Source organism: Sphaerodactylus townsendi, linkage group LG01 (assembly GCF_021028975.2).
Source record: "Sphaerodactylus townsendi isolate TG3544 linkage group LG01, MPM_Stown_v2.3, whole genome shotgun sequence".
Taxonomy (NCBI): Eukaryota; Metazoa; Chordata; class Lepidosauria; order Squamata; family Sphaerodactylidae; genus Sphaerodactylus; species Sphaerodactylus townsendi.
Genome location: NC_059425.1, coordinates 13,994,823 through 14,014,788, shown reverse-complemented (window position 1 = coordinate 14,014,788; position 19,966 = coordinate 13,994,823). Strand labels below are relative to the sequence as shown.

The 19,966-nt window shown below is 69.8% G+C and overlaps 1 protein-coding gene across 1 annotated transcript in view; it reads left to right on the top strand.

Moving 5' to 3' along the window:
• Positions 1-11,259: 11,259 nt before the first annotated feature.
• The window catches only part of GON4L (gon-4 like), a 51,759-nt gene continuing 43,052 nt past the window's right edge, over positions 11,260-19,966 (top strand). Inside the window, 6 exon segments of the mRNA XM_048511267.1 lie at positions 11,260-11,778; positions 13,581-13,727; positions 14,764-14,963; positions 15,861-15,935; positions 16,062-16,112; positions 17,489-17,539. Of these exon segments, the coding sequence (XP_048367224.1) occupies positions 11,286-11,778; positions 13,581-13,727; positions 14,764-14,963; positions 15,861-15,935; positions 16,062-16,112; positions 17,489-17,539 (1,017 nt within the window). The 5' untranslated portion in view covers positions 11,260-11,285.

The window sequence follows — 19,966 nt, the reverse complement described above, 5'->3', positions numbered from 1 at the left end:
CCTTCGAACGATGCCCGGACAAGGCCCGCCTCCGCCGAGCGGCTGCCGAAGGGCCAAGCCACGCCCGCTCTGCCGAACTCGCCCGAAGGTGACTCGGCAGGGGAGGGTCTCCCCCAGTCTCCCCCAGTCCTTGGGAAGGGGGGAGGGTTCATTGGGGTGTTCGTGCAAGCCAGGAAAACAAGTCTGGGCTCAAGCTTAGGCTCAAATATAAATAGCGCCTTGCAAAATAAAAATTGCAAATAGTTGGCTGTGTGTATATAAATAGTGTATCGCAATATAAAAATTCCAAATATCTGCCTGGGTCAGGTGTGCTTTAATGTCGGGCATCTGGAAATAAGGTCACATTAGTCCAAGCGCATATTATTTGTATTTGGAGATTAAGCACAGTTATCCCTTCCACAAAATTCCCATTTAATTTTCTTAAGCCAAACTGTGACATATCAAAACTGGGTAGGGTAACACTGGGATGAGGAAAGTCTTGGTGTGAACATAAGAACATAAGAACTAGCCTGCTGGATCAGACCAGAGTCCATCTAGTCCAGCATTCTGCTACTCGCAGTGGCCCACCAGGTGCCTTTGGGAGCTCACATGCAGGATGTGAAAGCAAGGGCCTTCTGCTGCTGCTGCTGCTCCTGAGCACCTGGTCTGCTAAGGCATTTGCAATCTGAGATCAAGGAGGATCAAGATTTGTAGCCATAAATTGACTTCTCCTCCATAAATCTGTCCAAGCCCTCTTTAAAGCTATCCAGGTTAGTGGCCATCACCACCTCCTGTGGCAGCATATTCCAAACACCAATCACACATTGCGTGAAGAGGTGTTTCCTTTTATTAGTCCTAATTCCCCCCAGCATTTTCAATGAATGCCCCCTGGTTCTAGTATTGTGAGAAAGAGAGAAAAAATTCTCTCTGTCCAACATTTTCTACCCCATGCATAATTTTATAGACTTCCCCCCCCCCCACCCCCCCCCCCCCCCCCCCCCCCCCCCCCCCACCCCCCCCCCCCCCCCCCCCCCCCCCCCCCCCCCCCCCCCCCCCCCCACCCCCCCCCCCCCCCCCCGCCCCCCCCCCCCCCCCCCCCCCCCCCCCACCCCCCCCCACCCCCACCCCCCCCCCCCCCCACCCCCCCCCCCCCCCACCCCCCCCCCCCCCCACCCCCCCCCCCCCCCACCCCCCCCCCCCCCCACCCCCCCCCCCCCCCACCCCCCCCCCCCCCCACCCCCCCCCCCCCCCACCCCCCCCCCCCCCCACCCCCCCCCCCCCCCACCCCCCCCCCCCCCCACCCCCCCCCCCCCCCACCCCCCCCCCCCCCCACCCCCCCCCCCCCCCACCCCCCCCCCCCCCCACCCCCCCCCCCCCCCACCCCCCCCCCCCCCCACCCCCCCCCCCCCCCACCCCCCCCCCCCCCCACCCCCCCCCCCCCCCACCCCCCCCCCCCCCCACCCCCCCCCCCCCCCACCCCCCCCCCCCCCCACCCCCCCCCCCCCCCACCCCCCCCCCCCCCCACCCCCCCCCCCCCCCACCCCCCCCCCCCCCCACCCCCCCCCCCCCCCACCCCCCCCCCCCCCCACCCCCCCCCCCCCCCACCCCCCCCCCCCCCCACCCCCCCCCCCCCCCACCCCCCCCCCCCCCCACCCCCCCCCCCCCCCACCCCCCCCCCCCCCCACCCCCCCCCCCCCCCACCCCCCCCCCCCCCCACCCCCCCCCCCCCCCACCCCCCCCCCCCCCCACCCCCCCCCCCCCCCACCCCCCCCCCCCCCCACCCCCCCCCCCCCCCACCCCCCCCCCCCCCCACCCCCCCCCCCCCCCACCCCCCCCCCCCCCCACCCCCCCCCCCCCCCACCCCCCCCCCCCCCCACCCCCCCCCCCCCCCACCCCCCCCCCCCCCCACCCCCCCCCCCCCCCACCCCCCCCCCCCCCCACCCCCCCCCCCCCCCACCCCCCCCCCCCCCCACCCCCCCCCCCCCCCACCCCCCCCCCCCCCCACCCCCCCCCCCCCCCACCCCCCCCCCCCCCCACCCCCCCCCCCCCCCACCCCCCCCCCCCCCCACCCCCCCCCCCCCCCACCCCCCCCCCCCCCCACCCCCCCCCCCCCCCACCCCCCCCCCCCCCCACCCCCCCCCCCCCCCACCCCCCCCCCCCCCCACCCCCCCCCCCCCCCACCCCCCCCCCCCCCCACCCCCCCCCCCCCCCACCCCCCCCCCCCCCCACCCCCCCCCCCCCCCACCCCCCCCCCCCCCCACCCCCCCCCCCCCCCACCCCCCCCCCCCCCCACCCCCCCCCCCCCCCACCCCCCCCCCCCCCCACCCCCCCCCCCCCCCACCCCCCCCCCCCCCCACCCCCCCCCCCCCCCACCCCCCCCCCCCCCCACCCCCCCCCCCCCCCACCCCCCCCCCCCCCCACCCCCCCCCCCCCCCACCCCCCCCCCCCCCCACCCCCCCCCCCCCCCACCCCCCCCCCCCCCCACCCCCCCCCCCCCCCACCCCCCCCCCCCCCCACCCCCCCCCCCCCCCACCCCCCCCCCCCCCCACCCCCCCCCCCCCCCACCCCCCCCCCCCCCCACCCCCCCCCCCCCCCACCCCCCCCCCCCCCCACCCCCCCCCCCCCCCACCCCCCCCCCCCCCCACCCCCCCCCCCCCCCACCCCCCCCCCCCCCCACCCCCCCCCCCCCCCACCCCCCCCCCCCCCCACCCCCCCCCCCCCCCACCCCCCCCCCCCCCCACCCCCCCCCCCCCCCACCCCCCCCCCCCCCCACCCCCCCCCCCCCCCACCCCCCCCCCCCCCCACCCCCCCCCCCCCCCACCCCCCCCCCCCCCCACCCCCCCCCCCCCCCACCCCCCCCCCCCCCCACCCCCCCCCCCCCCCACCCCCCCCCCCCCCCACCCCCCCCCCCCCCCACCCCCCCCCCCCCCCACCCCCCCCCCCCCCCACCCCCCCCCCCCCCCACCCCCCCCCCCCCCCACCCCCCCCCCCCCCCACCCCCCCCCCCCCCCACCCCCCCCCCCCCCCACCCCCCCCCCCCCCCACCCCCCCCCCCCCCCACCCCCCCCCCCCCCCACCCCCCCCCCCCCCCACCCCCCCCCCCCCCCACCCCCCCCCCCCCCCACCCCCCCCCCCCCCCACCCCCCCCCCCCCCCACCCCCCCCCCCCCCCACCCCCCCCCCCCCCCACCCCCCCCCCCCCCCACCCCCCCCCCCCCCCACCCCCCCCCCCCCCCACCCCCCCCCCCCCCCACCCCCCCCCCCCCCCACCCCCCCCCCCCCCCACCCCCCCCCCCCCCCACCCCCCCCCCCCCCCACCCCCCCCCCCCCCCACCCCCCCCCCCCCCCACCCCCCCCCCCCCCCACCCCCCCCCCCCCCCACCCCCCCCCCCCCCCACCCCCCCCCCCCCCCACCCCCCCCCCCCCCCACCCCCCCCCCCCCCCACCCCCCCCCCCCCCCACCCCCCCCCCCCCCCACCCCCCCCCCCCCCCACCCCCCCCCCCCCCCACCCCCCCCCCCCCCCACCCCCCCCCCCCCCCACCCCCCCCCCCCCCCACCCCCCCCCCCCCCCACCCCCCCCCCCCCCCACCCCCCCCCCCCCCCACCCCCCCCCCCCCCCACCCCCCCCCCCCCCCACCCCCCCCCCCCCCCACCCCCCCCCCCCCCCACCCCCCCCCCCCCCCACCCCCCCCCCCCCCCACCCCCCCCCCCCCCCACCCCCCCCCCCCCCCACCCCCCCCCCCCCCCACCCCCCCCCCCCCCCACCCCCCCCCCCCCCCACCCCCCCCCCCCCCCACCCCCCCCCCCCCCCACCCCCCCCCCCCCCCACCCCCCCCCCCCCCCACCCCCCCCCCCCCCCACCCCCCCCCCCCCCCACCCCCCCCCCCCCCCACCCCCCCCCCCCCCCACCCCCCCCCCCCCCCACCCCCCCCCCCCCCCACCCCCCCCCCCCCCCACCCCCCCCCCCCCCCACCCCCCCCCCCCCCCACCCCCCCCCCCCCCCACCCCCCCCCCCCCCCACCCCCCCCCCCCCCCACCCCCCCCCCCCCCCACCCCCCCCCCCCCCCACCCCCCCCCCCCCCCACCCCCCCCCCCCCCCACCCCCCCCCCCCCCCACCCCCCCCCCCCCCCACCCCCCCCCCCCCCCACCCCCCCCCCCCCCCACCCCCCCCCCCCCCCACCCCCCCCCCCCCCCACCCCCCCCCCCCCCCACCCCCCCCCCCCCCCACCCCCCCCCCCCCCCACCCCCCCCCCCCCCCACCCCCCCCCCCCCCCACCCCCCCCCCCCCCCACCCCCCCCCCCCCCCACCCCCCCCCCCCCCCACCCCCCCCCCCCCCCACCCCCCCCCCCCCCCACCCCCCCCCCCCCCCACCCCCCCCCCCCCCCACCCCCCCCCCCCCCCACCCCCCCCCCCCCCCACCCCCCCCCCCCCCCACCCCCCCCCCCCCCCACCCCCCCCCCCCCCCACCCCCCCCCCCCCCCACCCCCCCCCCCCCCCACCCCCCCCCCCCCCCACCCCCCCCCCCCCCCACCCCCCCCCCCCCCCACCCCCCCCCCCCCCCACCCCCCCCCCCCCCCACCCCCCCCCCCCCCCACCCCCCCCCCCCCCCACCCCCCCCCCCCCCCACCCCCCCCCCCCCCCACCCCCCCCCCCCCCCACCCCCCCCCCCCCCCACCCCCCCCCCCCCCCACCCCCCCCCCCCCCCACCCCCCCCCCCCCCCACCCCCCCCCCCCCCCACCCCCCCCCCCCCCCACCCCCCCCCCCCCCCACCCCCCCCCCCCCCCACCCCCCCCCCCCCCCACCCCCCCCCCCCCCCACCCCCCCCCCCCCCCACCCCCCCCCCCCCCCACCCCCCCCCCCCCCCACCCCCCCCCCCCCCCACCCCCCCCCCCCCCCACCCCCCCCCCCCCCCACCCCCCCCCCCCCCCACCCCCCCCCCCCCCCACCCCCCCCCCCCCCCACCCCCCCCCCCCCCCACCCCCCCCCCCCCCCACCCCCCCCCCCCCCCACCCCCCCCCCCCCCCACCCCCCCCCCCCCCCACCCCCCCCCCCCCCCACCCCCCCCCCCCCCCACCCCCCCCCCCCCCCACCCCCCCCCCCCCCCACCCCCCCCCCCCCCCACCCCCCCCCCCCCCCACCCCCCCCCCCCCCCACCCCCCCCCCCCCCCACCCCCCCCCCCCCCCACCCCCCCCCCCCCCCACCCCCCCCCCCCCCCACCCCCCCCCCCCCCCACCCCCCCCCCCCCCCACCCCCCCCCCCCCCCACCCCCCCCCCCCCCCACCCCCCCCCCCCCCCACCCCCCCCCCCCCCCACCCCCCCCCCCCCCCACCCCCCCCCCCCCCCACCCCCCCCCCCCCCCACCCCCCCCCCCCCCCACCCCCCCCCCCCCCCACCCCCCCCCCCCCCCACCCCCCCCCCCCCCCACCCCCCCCCCCCCCCACCCCCCCCCCCCCCCACCCCCCCCCCCCCCCACCCCCCCCCCCCCCCACCCCCCCCCCCCCCCACCCCCCCCCCCCCCCACCCCCCCCCCCCCCCACCCCCCCCCCCCCCCACCCCCCCCCCCCCCCACCCCCCCCCCCCCCCACCCCCCCCCCCCCCCACCCCCCCCCCCCCCCACCCCCCCCCCCCCCCACCCCCCCCCCCCCCCACCCCCCCCCCCCCCCACCCCCCCCCCCCCCCACCCCCCCCCCCCCCCACCCCCCCCCCCCCCCACCCCCCCCCCCCCCCACCCCCCCCCCCCCCCACCCCCCCCCCCCCCCACCCCCCCCCCCCCCCACCCCCCCCCCCCCCCACCCCCCCCCCCCCCCACCCCCCCCCCCCCCCACCCCCCCCCCCCCCCACCCCCCCCCCCCCCCACCCCCCCCCCCCCCCACCCCCCCCCCCCCCCACCCCCCCCCCCCCCCACCCCCCCCCCCCCCCACCCCCCCCCCCCCCCACCCCCCCCCCCCCCCACCCCCCCCCCCCCCCACCCCCCCCCCCCCCCACCCCCCCCCCCCCCCACCCCCCCCCCCCCCCACCCCCCCCCCCCCCCACCCCCCCCCCCCCCCACCCCCCCCCCCCCCCACCCCCCCCCCCCCCCACCCCCCCCCCCCCCCACCCCCCCCCCCCCCCACCCCCCCCCCCCCCCACCCCCCCCCCCCCCCACCCCCCCCCCCCCCCACCCCCCCCCCCCCCCACCCCCCCCCCCCCCCACCCCCCCCCCCCCCCACCCCCCCCCCCCCCCACCCCCCCCCCCCCCCACCCCCCCCCCCCCCCACCCCCCCCCCCCCCCACCCCCCCCCCCCCCCACCCCCCCCCCCCCCCACCCCCCCCCCCCCCCACCCCCCCCCCCCCCCACCCCCCCCCCCCCCCACCCCCCCCCCCCCCCACCCCCCCCCCCCCCCACCCCCCCCCCCCCCCACCCCCCCCCCCCCCCACCCCCCCCCCCCCCCACCCCCCCCCCCCCCCACCCCCCCCCCCCCCCACCCCCCCCCCCCCCCACCCCCCCCCCCCCCCACCCCCCCCCCCCCCCACCCCCCCCCCCCCCCACCCCCCCCCCCCCCCACCCCCCCCCCCCCCCACCCCCCCCCCCCCCCACCCCCCCCCCCCCCCACCCCCCCCCCCCCCCACCCCCCCCCCCCCCCACCCCCCCCCCCCCCCACCCCCCCCCCCCCCCACCCCCCCCCCCCCCCACCCCCCCCCCCCCCCACCCCCCCCCCCCCCCACCCCCCCCCCCCCCCACCCCCCCCCCCCCCCACCCCCCCCCCCCCCCACCCCCCCCCCCCCCCACCCCCCCCCCCCCCCACCCCCCCCCCCCCCCACCCCCCCCCCCCCCCACCCCCCCCCCCCCCCACCCCCCCCCCCCCCCACCCCCCCCCCCCCCCACCCCCCCCCCCCCCCACCCCCCCCCCCCCCCACCCCCCCCCCCCCCCACCCCCCCCCCCCCCCACCCCCCCCCCCCCCCACCCCCCCCCCCCCCCACCCCCCCCCCCCCCCACCCCCCCCCCCCCCCACCCCCCCCCCCCCCCACCCCCCCCCCCCCCCACCCCCCCCCCCCCCCACCCCCCCCCCCCCCCACCCCCCCCCCCCCCCACCCCCCCCCCCCCCCACCCCCCCCCCCCCCCACCCCCCCCCCCCCCCACCCCCCCCCCCCCCCACCCCCCCCCCCCCCCACCCCCCCCCCCCCCCACCCCCCCCCCCCCCCACCCCCCCCCCCCCCCACCCCCCCCCCCCCCCACCCCCCCCCCCCCCCACCCCCCCCCCCCCCCACCCCCCCCCCCCCCCACCCCCCCCCCCCCCCACCCCCCCCCCCCCCCACCCCCCCCCCCCCCCACCCCCCCCCCCCCCCACCCCCCCCCCCCCCCACCCCCCCCCCCCCCCACCCCCCCCCCCCCCCACCCCCCCCCCCCCCCACCCCCCCCCCCCCCCACCCCCCCCCCCCCCCACCCCCCCCCCCCCCCACCCCCCCCCCCCCCCACCCCCCCCCCCCCCCACCCCCCCCCCCCCCCACCCCCCCCCCCCCCCACCCCCCCCCCCCCCCACCCCCCCCCCCCCCCACCCCCCCCCCCCCCCACCCCCCCCCCCCCCCACCCCCCCCCCCCCCCACCCCCCCCCCCCCCCACCCCCCCCCCCCCCCACCCCCCCCCCCCCCCACCCCCCCCCCCCCCCACCCCCCCCCCCCCCCACCCCCCCCCCCCCCCACCCCCCCCCCCCCCCACCCCCCCCCCCCCCCACCCCCCCCCCCCCCCACCCCCCCCCCCCCCCACCCCCCCCCCCCCCCACCCCCCCCCCCCCCCACCCCCCCCCCCCCCCACCCCCCCCCCCCCCCACCCCCCCCCCCCCCCACCCCCCCCCCCCCCCACCCCCCCCCCCCCCCACCCCCCCCCCCCCCCACCCCCCCCCCCCCCCACCCCCCCCCCCCCCCACCCCCCCCCCCCCCCACCCCCCCCCCCCCCCACCCCCCCCCCCCCCCACCCCCCCCCCCCCCCACCCCCCCCCCCCCCCACCCCCCCCCCCCCCCACCCCCCCCCCCCCCCACCCCCCCCCCCCCCCACCCCCCCCCCCCCCCACCCCCCCCCCCCCCCACCCCCCCCCCCCCCCACCCCCCCCCCCCCCCACCCCCCCCCCCCCCCACCCCCCCCCCCCCCCACCCCCCCCCCCCCCCACCCCCCCCCCCCCCCACCCCCCCCCCCCCCCACCCCCCCCCCCCCCCACCCCCCCCCCCCCCCACCCCCCCCCCCCCCCACCCCCCCCCCCCCCCACCCCCCCCCCCCCCCACCCCCCCCCCCCCCCACCCCCCCCCCCCCCCACCCCCCCCCCCCCCCACCCCCCCCCCCCCCCACCCCCCCCCCCCCCCACCCCCCCCCCCCCCCACCCCCCCCCCCCCCCACCCCCCCCCCCCCCCACCCCCCCCCCCCCCCACCCCCCCCCCCCCCCACCCCCCCCCCCCCCCACCCCCCCCCCCCCCCACCCCCCCCCCCCCCCACCCCCCCCCCCCCCCACCCCCCCCCCCCCCCACCCCCCCCCCCCCCCACCCCCCCCCCCCCCCACCCCCCCCCCCCCCCACCCCCCCCCCCCCCCACCCCCCCCCCCCCCCACCCCCCCCCCCCCCCACCCCCCCCCCCCCCCACCCCCCCCCCCCCCCACCCCCCCCCCCCCCCACCCCCCCCCCCCCCCACCCCCCCCCCCCCCCACCCCCCCCCCCCCCCACCCCCCCCCCCCCCCACCCCCCCCCCCCCCCACCCCCCCCCCCCCCCACCCCCCCCCCCCCCCACCCCCCCCCCCCCCCACCCCCCCCCCCCCCCACCCCCCCCCCCCCCCACCCCCCCCCCCCCCCACCCCCCCCCCCCCCCACCCCCCCCCCCCCCCACCCCCCCCCCCCCCCACCCCCCCCCCCCCCCACCCCCCCCCCCCCCCACCCCCCCCCCCCCCCACCCCCCCCCCCCCCCACCCCCCCCCCCCCCCACCCCCCCCCCCCCCCACCCCCCCCCCCCCCCACCCCCCCCCCCCCCCACCCCCCCCCCCCCCCACCCCCCCCCCCCCCCACCCCCCCCCCCCCCCACCCCCCCCCCCCCCCACCCCCCCCCCCCCCCACCCCCCCCCCCCCCCACCCCCCCCCCCCCCCACCCCCCCCCCCCCCCACCCCCCCCCCCCCCCACCCCCCCCCCCCCCCACCCCCCCCCCCCCCCACCCCCCCCCCCCCCCACCCCCCCCCCCCCCCACCCCCCCCCCCCCCCACCCCCCCCCCCCCCCACCCCCCCCCCCCCCCACCCCCCCCCCCCCCCACCCCCCCCCCCCCCCACCCCCCCCCCCCCCCACCCCCCCCCCCCCCCACCCCCCCCCCCCCCCACCCCCCCCCCCCCCCACCCCCCCCCCCCCCCACCCCCCCCCCCCCCCACCCCCCCCCCCCCCCACCCCCCCCCCCCCCCACCCCCCCCCCCCCCCACCCCCCCCCCCCCCCACCCCCCCCCCCCCCCACCCCCCCCCCCCCCCACCCCCCCCCCCCCCCACCCCCCCCCCCCCCCACCCCCCCCCCCCCCCACCCCCCCCCCCCCCCACCCCCCCCCCCCCCCACCCCCCCCCCCCCCCACCCCCCCCCCCCCCCACCCCCCCCCCCCCCCACCCCCCCCCCCCCCCACCCCCCCCCCCCCCCACCCCCCCCCCCCCCCACCCCCCCCCCCCCCCACCCCCCCCCCCCCCCACCCCCCCCCCCCCCCACCCCCCCCCCCCCCCACCCCCCCCCCCCCCCACCCCCCCCCCCCCCCACCCCCCCCCCCCCCCACCCCCCCCCCCCCCCACCCCCCCCCCCCCCCACCCCCCCCCCCCCCCACCCCCCCCCCCCCCCACCCCCCCCCCCCCCCACCCCCCCCCCCCCCCACCCCCCCCCCCCCCCACCCCCCCCCCCCCCCACCCCCCCCCCCCCCCACCCCCCCCCCCCCCCACCCCCCCCCCCCCCCACCCCCCCCCCCCCCCACCCCCCCCCCCCCCCACCCCCCCCCCCCCCCACCCCCCCCCCCCCCCACCCCCCCCCCCCCCCACCCCCCCCCCCCCCCACCCCCCCCCCCCCCCACCCCCCCCCCCCCCCACCCCCCCCCCCCCCCACCCCCCCCCCCCCCCACCCCCCCCCCCCCCCACCCCCCCCCCCCCCCACCCCCCCCCCCCCCCACCCCCCCCCCCCCCCACCCCCCCCCCCCCCCACCCCCCCCCCCCCCCACCCCCCCCCCCCCCCACCCCCCCCCCCCCCCACCCCCCCCCCCCCCCACCCCCCCCCCCCCCCACCCCCCCCCCCCCCCACCCCCCCCCCCCCCCACCCCCCCCCCCCCCCACCCCCCCCCCCCCCCACCCCCCCCCCCCCCCACCCCCCCCCCCCCCCACCCCCCCCCCCCCCCACCCCCCCCCCCCCCCACCCCCCCCCCCCCCCACCCCCCCCCCCCCCCACCCCCCCCCCCCCCCACCCCCCCCCCCCCCCACCCCCCCCCCCCCCCACCCCCCCCCCCCCCCACCCCCCCCCCCCCCCACCCCCCCCCCCCCCCACCCCCCCCCCCCCCCACCCCCCCCCCCCCCCACCCCCCCCCCCCCCCACCCCCCCCCCCCCCCACCCCCCCCCCCCCCCACCCCCCCCCCCCCCCACCCCCCCCCCCCCCCACCCCCCCCCCCCCCCACCCCCCCCCCCCCCCACCCCCCCCCCCCCCCACCCCCCCCCCCCCCCACCCCCCCCCCCCCCCACCCCCCCCCCCCCCCACCCCCCCCCCCCCCCACCCCCCCCCCCCCCCACCCCCCCCCCCCCCCACCCCCCCCCCCCCCCACCCCCCCCCCCCCCCACCCCCCCCCCCCCCCACCCCCCCCCCCCCCCACCCCCCCCCCCCCCCACCCCCCCCCCCCCCCACCCCCCCCCCCCCCCACCCCCCCCCCCCCCCACCCCCCCCCCCCCCCACCCCCCCCCCCCCCCACCCCCCCCCCCCCCCACCCCCCCCCCCCCCCACCCCAGGCTGATGGGAATTGTAGTTCCTGAACATCTGGAGAGCCGCAGGTTCCCTACCCCTGGTCTAGGCTGATCCTGTATTGAGCAGGGGTTCGGATTAGATAGCCTGTGTAGCTCCTTCTTTAATTCTGAGGTTAGACCAACCCTGAAACATTGTAGGGACGTTAATCTGTTTCTGGAAAGGTAGGAGTGAGGGTCAGTCTTGTAGGGCTCCCTTTAAAAAGAAGATGGGAATCCTTTGGGTCACTCCAAGCCTGTTGAATTTCTGTCATGGGCTGGTTCCAGTAAAACCCCATCATCATCTTATCTTTGCAGAGCGGCATCAGGGGAGCTTTAGTCGGGATGTCTCTGTCTGCGAAGATGTTGCCGTGTAAGAAGAGGAGAGCCGTCCCAGTGGATTCCTGTGAGGAAGAGACGAGCCCCTCATCAGATGTGCAGTCTGTTACGATGGAGACATCTTCCTCCAGTGGGATGCATCCCTTCAAGGGATTTGTGCAGCAAGATGAGGAAGCCGTCGCAACCGAGGGGAGGGCCCAGCTCAGCCAGTCTACTGACAGGCCTGCCTGTTCATCAGCACCGACTCTGCCGCTACCTGTCAGGGACTTGCCTTTCTTGGAAGCCCCTGGTGGTGAAATAGTAAAGGGAGTTGAAGTTCCATCTGGAAATGCTGCTCAGGAAGGCTGCAGAGAAACAGCAGAGGCTTCTTCAGAGGGTGAGAAGAAGATCTGCCCTAGGCCAGGGTCAGATACCTGCCAGCAGAAAGGTGAGGCAAGTCCAGATTCAAATGTGGCGCCCAACTTTGTTGTGGAGAAGGCTCAGACACTAAACCATGCAGGTAAGCAAAGAACTGGCCACGTAGTGCAGAAATAATGAATCCTTTTGTTGATCCTGTGTTCTCAAGTGATAATACATTCATCTCCCACTGTTGTAATAGATTGAGAAAGAAATCTTGAACAAACCTGGAAAGTTAGGTGTGAGTTTATGCCCTAGACCACCCAAGGGACATGAAAGAAGAACTCTTCGGTGTCTGCCCCGAGATTATAGAACCCTTATTTTCAATCATTTGGAGGTAGTTGAGGACCATTTTATTTAGAACTGTAGCTAATTTAGTTTTTTCATTACTGGCACTCCTGAGATTTCAAACTGTATTCTTTTAGGGTTTTAAAACAGCTGTTGTTTTGTTGTTTAGTTTACATTGTATGCCGCCTTGAGTTCTGCAAAGTGTGAAGGCCGCTAATGTTTCAAATAAATAAAATCAATAAATGAAAGTCCCTTTGTGCTTAAAAATGGAAAATTAATTAATTAATTAATTAAAGAGTTAAAATAATTAATTAAATTTTTTAAAATTGCTTCAAAATTATTGCATCAATAATTATAAATTGCTTCAATAAATATTTTTCCATATAATTTTGGGGAAAAATGGGAATGGGGTGGAGGGATTGAAATATATACAATACTTACTTTCCTACCGTGTTTCCCCGAATATAAGACAGTGTCTTATATTAATTTTTGCTCCCAAAGATGCGCTATGTCTTATTTTCAGGGGATGTCTTATTTTTCTGTGTTCTGTTCGTCAGGCATGCTTCCAAACAAAAACTTTGCTATGTCTTACTTTCGGGGGATGCCTTATATTTCGCACTTCAGCAAAACCTCTACTATGTCTTATTTTTTGGGGATGTCTTATATTAGGGGAAACGGTATCAAACTACAATGTATTGATTTAACAATATACAATCTATCATGTTTATGAAAACTGAAAGTATAAATATCTTCATTTCCTATAAGAGAAAAATTGCACGTATATTCAGTACTTGAGAAAGAGTTGGAAATTGCTGCACCCTGTGCTGGTATTCCATGTTTGTTTGTTTGTTTGTTTGTTTGTTTGTGAGAGCATGTATTCCCTTGTTTGTTTGTTTGTTTTTGCAATCTTAGAGGTAGGATAAATAGAAAAGCCAAAGTCTGTCAATTGGACACAAACTGTATTATGCAGTCATAGTAAATATGAGTGCTGGCATAGTTGGATACTAAGCTCAACACTGACAAACACCAAAGGTTTTTTTGTGAAAACAAAACACATTTTACCGTATCGTTGGCCAAATTATTTCTATTTAAGCATTCTTGAAAATGTTGCCCACGTCTCTTCTATTAGCCCTTTTCAACCTTCCCCAAGATTCCCCAGTTTTTCTATTGGAAAAATTCAGAAAACCCTCAGATTTTCGTGCTGTTCCTTTAGAATGAGTGACATGCTTTGGGAGCATTCTTTCCTTATTAAAAAAAGAGAAAATATTTCAGGTGAGGTTTTTTTAGCGTCATCCCAAATCCCCTAAATTTTCCATTGAAATAATTTGAAAAGTACTGAAACTCTTTCATGCTATGCATTTTGAATGGCTATATGAAGCGTTTCACTCATTTCTGGAAGGGAAAATATTTTTAGGAGGGGTTTGGGGGGCTTAGGCAAACGCACTTGTGAGAGGAAAAGCAGCGTGTAAATTGAACAAATCGTAATAATGTTTCAGGTTTCTCACTGAAAAGATCCGGGGGCGGGGACATACCCCCCCCCCCCCCGGCCTTCGCATCTCTATTTGTGCCACTTGTCAGAGGTGGGATTACAGTGAATGTCTGATCTGTTGGTTCTAGCTGGCAGACTTTCACCAAAGCCGGAGACCAAATGTGAGGAGGGCAATGCTGCCTGTAACGTGAAGGCCCCGAGGATCACGCAGGGCAGCGACACTCTTCCAGAGGCTGAGGAAGAAGCTGAAGAGACGGGGCTGTTTATCCCAGTGGGTGAGCATCGCCAGTGCGCCAACTGAGTCCTAGAATTGACCCCCGATCAGAAGCCTCTGAAACGTTTTGAGCTCTCCCCCTGAAGTCCCAGATTTGGGCCAGAGCAGTCATGATAGGAGGCACAATTGCCAGATGTAAAAGAGCCCTCTTTAACAAGGGTGGCTCTGTTATCCTGGTAGTTTCAGAAGGTAACAGTGTTGGTCTGCAGTGAGAAGCTAGACTGGAGTCCAGTAGCACCTAAGAGACCAACAAGGTTTTCCAGGATACAATCTTTCCAGAGTCAAGTGCTCCCTTTTGTCCAATAGCACTCACCTCTTCTGTTTTCTTCCAGCAGTTCTTTTCCGTCAGCTTTGGCCAACCTTGTATAAGTGGTAATCCATAACATCTGGAGATATAAGGTTCGCCACGACTATATGTACTTGTTCATCACTAATATACGCTTATAAGAACATATTCATGTGCATAGTTTTGTGAATCAAAGTGCCTATTCATTCATATTTTTCCTTAGCTTTGGCCAGGCTCATTTCTGTCTTGTCGTTGTCCCGCAACGTGTTTTGCTTTTTCCAACCTTGTATAAACCAGACTCAGGAAGTCTGTCTCATTGTTTCAGTAGATTCCCATAATATTCAGGTCGTCATAGCCTTGATCCTCCAGAGAGGATTCACAATCAAAACGGGAAAAGGCCGCCTTGGCATCATCAAGGAATGACAAAATAGGTCACGCAAGGCAAGCTCTATTAGAGCCCAAAATCTTAGGCAAAGGCTGCCGGGTTGGCATCTCTCCCCATCACAGTACAAGCACCAAGGGGCTGGGGATTTACAAACTTTTAAAAATTGATTCATTTGGGGTACTGTTTGCTGGAAAGGCAGAAGATAACGTCCAATAAGTTACATTTTCATGGCTCATGGAAGGCCCCGGGCCTGGAAAAGTTAGCAAGGGGGTTTGCCCCTTGTCGTCTGCTTTGTAAGAAGTGCTGTATTGAATTTTGGTGTTACGATTCTGTGCGAAGTGGTGGTGATTTGTGTCCGGTTTGTAGAAGAGCAAGAAGAAGGCGGGAAGAGGAAGAAGAGGAGGGCCGCGAAGCGCAAACGGGAGGGGAAAAGCTTGGAGGAGGAAGAGGAGGAGAAGGCACCGTTGGCTTGCGGCCTCAAGCTGGATGACAGCCTCGACCGGGCTTTGGAAGACGGGGCGAAACAGCACAACCTGACTGCCATTAATGTGCGGAACATCCTCCATGTGAGTAACGGGTAGAGTTGCAGGACCTCTCCTGTCAGGGCCTCGATCCTTAGAATCGTGAGGGAACGTGGTGCGTGTTGTAGCCGTGCACATAAAAATTCTGTAGAAGCTGCAGAATTCACTAGCCTGCCTGCCCACTATCTCTGCATTAAACAGTTGTAGCTCACTGATGGCCAAAAAATACAATTGGACTGATAGAACCAGTGAGGTGTAGTGGTCAAGAGCAAGTGGACTCTATGCTGGAGGACCAGGTTTGATACCCCACCCCTCCACAGGAGCGGCAGACTCTTATCTGGTGAACTGGATTTGTTTCCCCACTCCTCCACAGGAAGGCTGCTGGGTGACCTTGGGCCAGTCACAGTCCTCTTCAAGCTCTCTCAACCCCACCTGCCTCACAAGGTGCCTATTTGGGGGAAGAAGGGAAGGCCATTGTAAATCTCTTTGGTACTCTTTAAAGGTAGAGGAAAGCTGGGTATAAAGACCACCTCTTCTTTTTTCTTCGGGGCTAAAGATGGCTGACACCCAGAGGTGGGATCCAGCAGGTTCTCACAGGTTCCCGAGAGTAGGTTACTAATTATGTGTGGGTGCCGAGAGGGGGTTACTAATTGGTGATTTTGCCATGTGACTTTTGCCTTAGTTATGCCCTTCTTCTCAACAGTAGCGTGTGTGTGGCAGCCTGCGCCTGCGTACATTCGTTTCACGCCCAAGGACCGGTGCAGCGGCTGCGTCCTTGCCACAGCCCCGCCCAGGAATGCCCCACCCCCGGAATGCCCCGCCCAGCCCCATTGGCGCTACGCCACAGTTTGAATCCCACCACCATGAGAACCTGTTACTAAAAATTTTTGGATCCCACCGCTGCTGACACCCTCTCCCCCCTTTGTATGTGTGTTACTGTAGGAGGTGATCACAAACGAGCACGTCGTGGCCATGATGAAAGCCGCCATCAGTGAGACTGACGACATCCCCATGTTTGTGAGTTTCTGCATTCCCGTCCCGGAATAAGAGGGTTTGAGATGAAAAAGAGTGGAGACCACGTTGGGTGAACTTTCTGTGGCGCAAACCTTAATGGGCTTCCTTTTTCCTCCTCCTGTGCTCCAGGAGCCGAAGATGACTCGCTCCAAACTGAAGGAGGTGGTGGAGAAAGGAGTGGTGAGTGGCTGGGTGTTTTGCTCTGACCTGGAAAAAGGGTGGGGAGGGGGGGAAACGTGGTTGAGGAGCCACTTTCTCCGCACCCTGAATGGGAAGTCCTGGTGAAAAGTTGTTTTTATTAAAGTTAATAAGTGTGTTTTCCTAGATCTGGATCAAAGGAGAAAATTAGGGAAACCGTGGCAAGGCAGTGTGAAGAGGATAGGTCCTCTCGTGGCTTCCTTTCCCAGTGAAGACCACACAACCCCCAAAGAGTGGTCTGCTGGTAAACTCACTGCTCCTTTCGTTTCTGGCATCCAGAGTTGGAGCCAAATTTAGCTCAGGGGCTTCCAGTTGTTAACCTCCCTAATCTAGTACGACCTCATGCTCTCAGGAAGTATAGTGAGGCTTCATTTTAGTTGAATGATTCATAAAGTTGGAAGAGGCCACAAGGGCTGAAGTCGGCCCGCGAGGGTCGCAAGGAAGAGGCGAGACGCAGCGATATCATCCAGTGGAGAGAGCCAAAGGCAGGAAGCGTGATCCGTGGATCTGGCAACTCTGCCGTGGTCTGGTCCCTGGCACCTTTTATTAGGGTTTCGCAAGAGGCGGGTCGGGAGGCGGGAGAGCGGGAAAATACTGTACAGTATATGACTCATAGGGGCTGCATACGTGAGAGAGGAAACGTTCCTGTCCTGGCCTAATCCATACCTGGGGGCAAGCGCCCCTTTGTCCCTTTGTCTGGGACATCTTGTGACAGTGAGTCAGGCATCTCATGACCTGTGACTCATGGGGGTCTCGGGGCAGGTGAGCGTGTGCGCCCAGAAGGGCACAGATGGCGCAGGTGTGCCTGTTCTCTTTCTGAGGCTCTGCTGGGTTCGCGGGGCTCACCCCTACAAAGGGCTATCAAGTCCAACCCCCTGCCGTGCAGGAATCACACAATCAAAGCACTCCCGGCATATGTTCATCCAGCCTCTGTTTAAAAACCCCCAAAGAAGGAGACTTTACTACACTCCGAGGAAGAGTATTCCACTGTCCCAACAGCCCCAAACGTCAGGAAGTTCTTCCTGATGTTTAAGTGGAATCTCTTTTCCTGCACCTGGAATCCATTACTCTGTGTCCCAGTCTGTGAGGCAGCAGAAAACAAGCTTGCTTCGTCTTTGACATGACATCCCTTCAAATGTTTAAACATGGCTATCGTGAGTCCCCTTATCATGTCCCCCAATTGCCACATTCCTGAATCCTGTTTTCCCAAACATTTTGAAAGAATCTCTACGCAGGCCAGTCTTTTTTTAATAGCCTTCAGAGAGCAATGAACTTTGGTGTAACCTCGCCAATAAACTCCTTCACTTCATTTCCTTGGCTTACAAGGGCATGCTAACATTTGTCTCTTGTTTCCTCAGGTTATCCCGACGTGGAATATTTCTCCGATCAAGAAGGCAAATGAAATCAAGGTTACTGTCTTGCCCCCTGCTTCCTCCTCCTCCTCCTCTTCTTTATCTTTTTGGGTCCCTCACCATCTATGGGACCCGTTTTCTTCCCCCTTTTGGGAGGTTTTTAATGAGGGTTATTGCGGACATTGTTTTACTGATCGCTGCGTTTTAAACTGTTTTAATGTATTTAAGGGTTATTGTATATGCGATTTATGTTGTTCACCGCCCAGAGCCCTTCGGGAGTAGGGCGGTATAAAAAACCCAATAATAAATAAATAAATAAATAAATAAATAAATAAATGGGTGTTTAGGCTGACATGTTACAGAGCAGGGCTCAATAAATCCCAGGCGCCAGTTCACCATGACACCTAGAAATTTCATTGCAGTGGCTAGTGTAGTAGTCTCTGTCAGCGTTCTCAGTGGAAGTATGAAAGGTTCCATCTGCCCAGTTTTTCTGCTGGTGAAAAAGGGGAAGGGCCCCCCCTTTGACCTCCAGAGGGACTATGTTTGGGATCATGGGATCTGCATGAACAACAGTCATGTGGAATAGGAGCTGTAATAAGGAGCAGCAGTGGCGTAGGAGGTTAAGAGCTCGTGTATCTAATCTGGAGGAACCGTGTTTGATTCCCAGCTCTGCCGCCTGAGCTGTGGAGGCTTATCTGGGGAATTCAGATTAGCCTGTATACTCCTACACACACCAGCTGGGTGACCTTGGGCTAGTCACAGCTTCTCGGAGCTCTCTCAGCCCCACCTACCTCACAGGGTGTTTGTTGTGAGGGGGGATGGGCAAGGAGATTGTAAGCCCCTTTGAGTCTCCTGCAGGAGAGAAAGGGGGGATATAAATCCAAACTCTTCTTCTTCTTCTAATAAGGAGACAGGTGTGCTGAGATTGAGCAAGAAAGCTGGCTGGGTCCAACCCACGTTTATCATTTTGCACTGGAATGTTTTGTTGTACAATTGTAAAAATAGTTTCAGGCAGGTAGCCGCGTGTTAGATCTCTACCCTTGAATCAATAAACGGACTCTGGATCGTTGATCAGCAGCGTTTATTGGCAAAGTAATGAAGCACCCATGGGAGTAGACAGTGTCAGAAACAATCCTAGTTATCTACCAAGTGTGTGAAACCATAGAAGAAAGATCAAGGAAAGAATGTTCCATTACAGCGGTGTTAACATATAGCAGGCTGAAAACAGTTACATGTAAAAGCAGTTACATTGACAGGAATGCATCTCAATCACCCAGATACAACCACCATCCATATATTATGGAGCCATTACATGGAGTTAGGAATTCACCTCAGTCAACTAGGTGCCATCCCTAACACCATATTGATTTGCAGTGGAAGAGCAAGATTTAATTAGTTAGTTAATTAATTAGTTAATTAATTAGTTAATTAATTAGTTAATTGATATATTAGATTTTAAACCACCCATCCCCGAAGGGCTCTGGGCGGCGTACAGCAGGCCTGCAACAACAATACATAATAACATTAAACACAGCAGGCTAAAAACATTTTATACACAAAACTAAGGTAATTTAAAATAATTTACAAATCTATAACCATAAAACACAGCAGCAGCAAGGCCGGAAGGGGACAGTGCTAATTAGATAGTATATCAGGTGTGCCAATTCAAGTTCGGTAGCACCTTCAAGGCCAACAACATTCAATATCCAATCGAATTAGCTTTTGAAATTAACAAAGGAACACTGGGGAAAGGTTAGGCTGGGGTTAGAGTTTAACTTTTGGGTGCCACCGTCCAGGGTTGCCTCCACATTTATTTATATCCTCAAATACTTACCTTGTAGCTTTGATAAATCAGAAACTGAAGAGTTTAGGATTATATTTTTGCATTACAATAATTAGAAAGAAGGGATCGTTTGCCTTAGCAGACCAGGTTCTTGCCTTAGCAGACCAGGTGCTCAGGAGCAGCAGCAGCAGAAGGCTATTGCTTTCACATCCTGCATGTGAGCTCCCAAAGGCACCTGGTGGGCCACTGTGAGTAGCAGAGTGCTGGACTGGATGGACTCTGGTCTGATCCAGCAGGCTCTTCCTTATGTTCTTATATGTAACTTGGATGGATGAAAAATGGGGCTGATTCCAGAGCCAAAGAAAATTAGCCAAGACCTGTTACAGAAACGAACTTCGCTGGGAGCGAAGGTGCTATTTGTACAAGGAATCTTCTATTGCTCCCTTGGGCATTCTTTGCTCCTTTCTCCTCAGCTGAGTATTCCAACAGTTTTTATAGCCGTATCTTGTTTCTTCCCGTTAATCCAAAATATTTGCTTAGTGGCTTTGTTCAGGAACGGATCTCTTTTTCTTTGTCCCGACGCTCGCCCTGCAGTGGTGTTTGGCGGTCCTCTTTTTGTCACAGCTAAACTGTCAGGTCTGTGACTTCATTCAATGACTGATTCTGGATCTTTGTAAATGAGAAGCCTTTACTGAAATGAA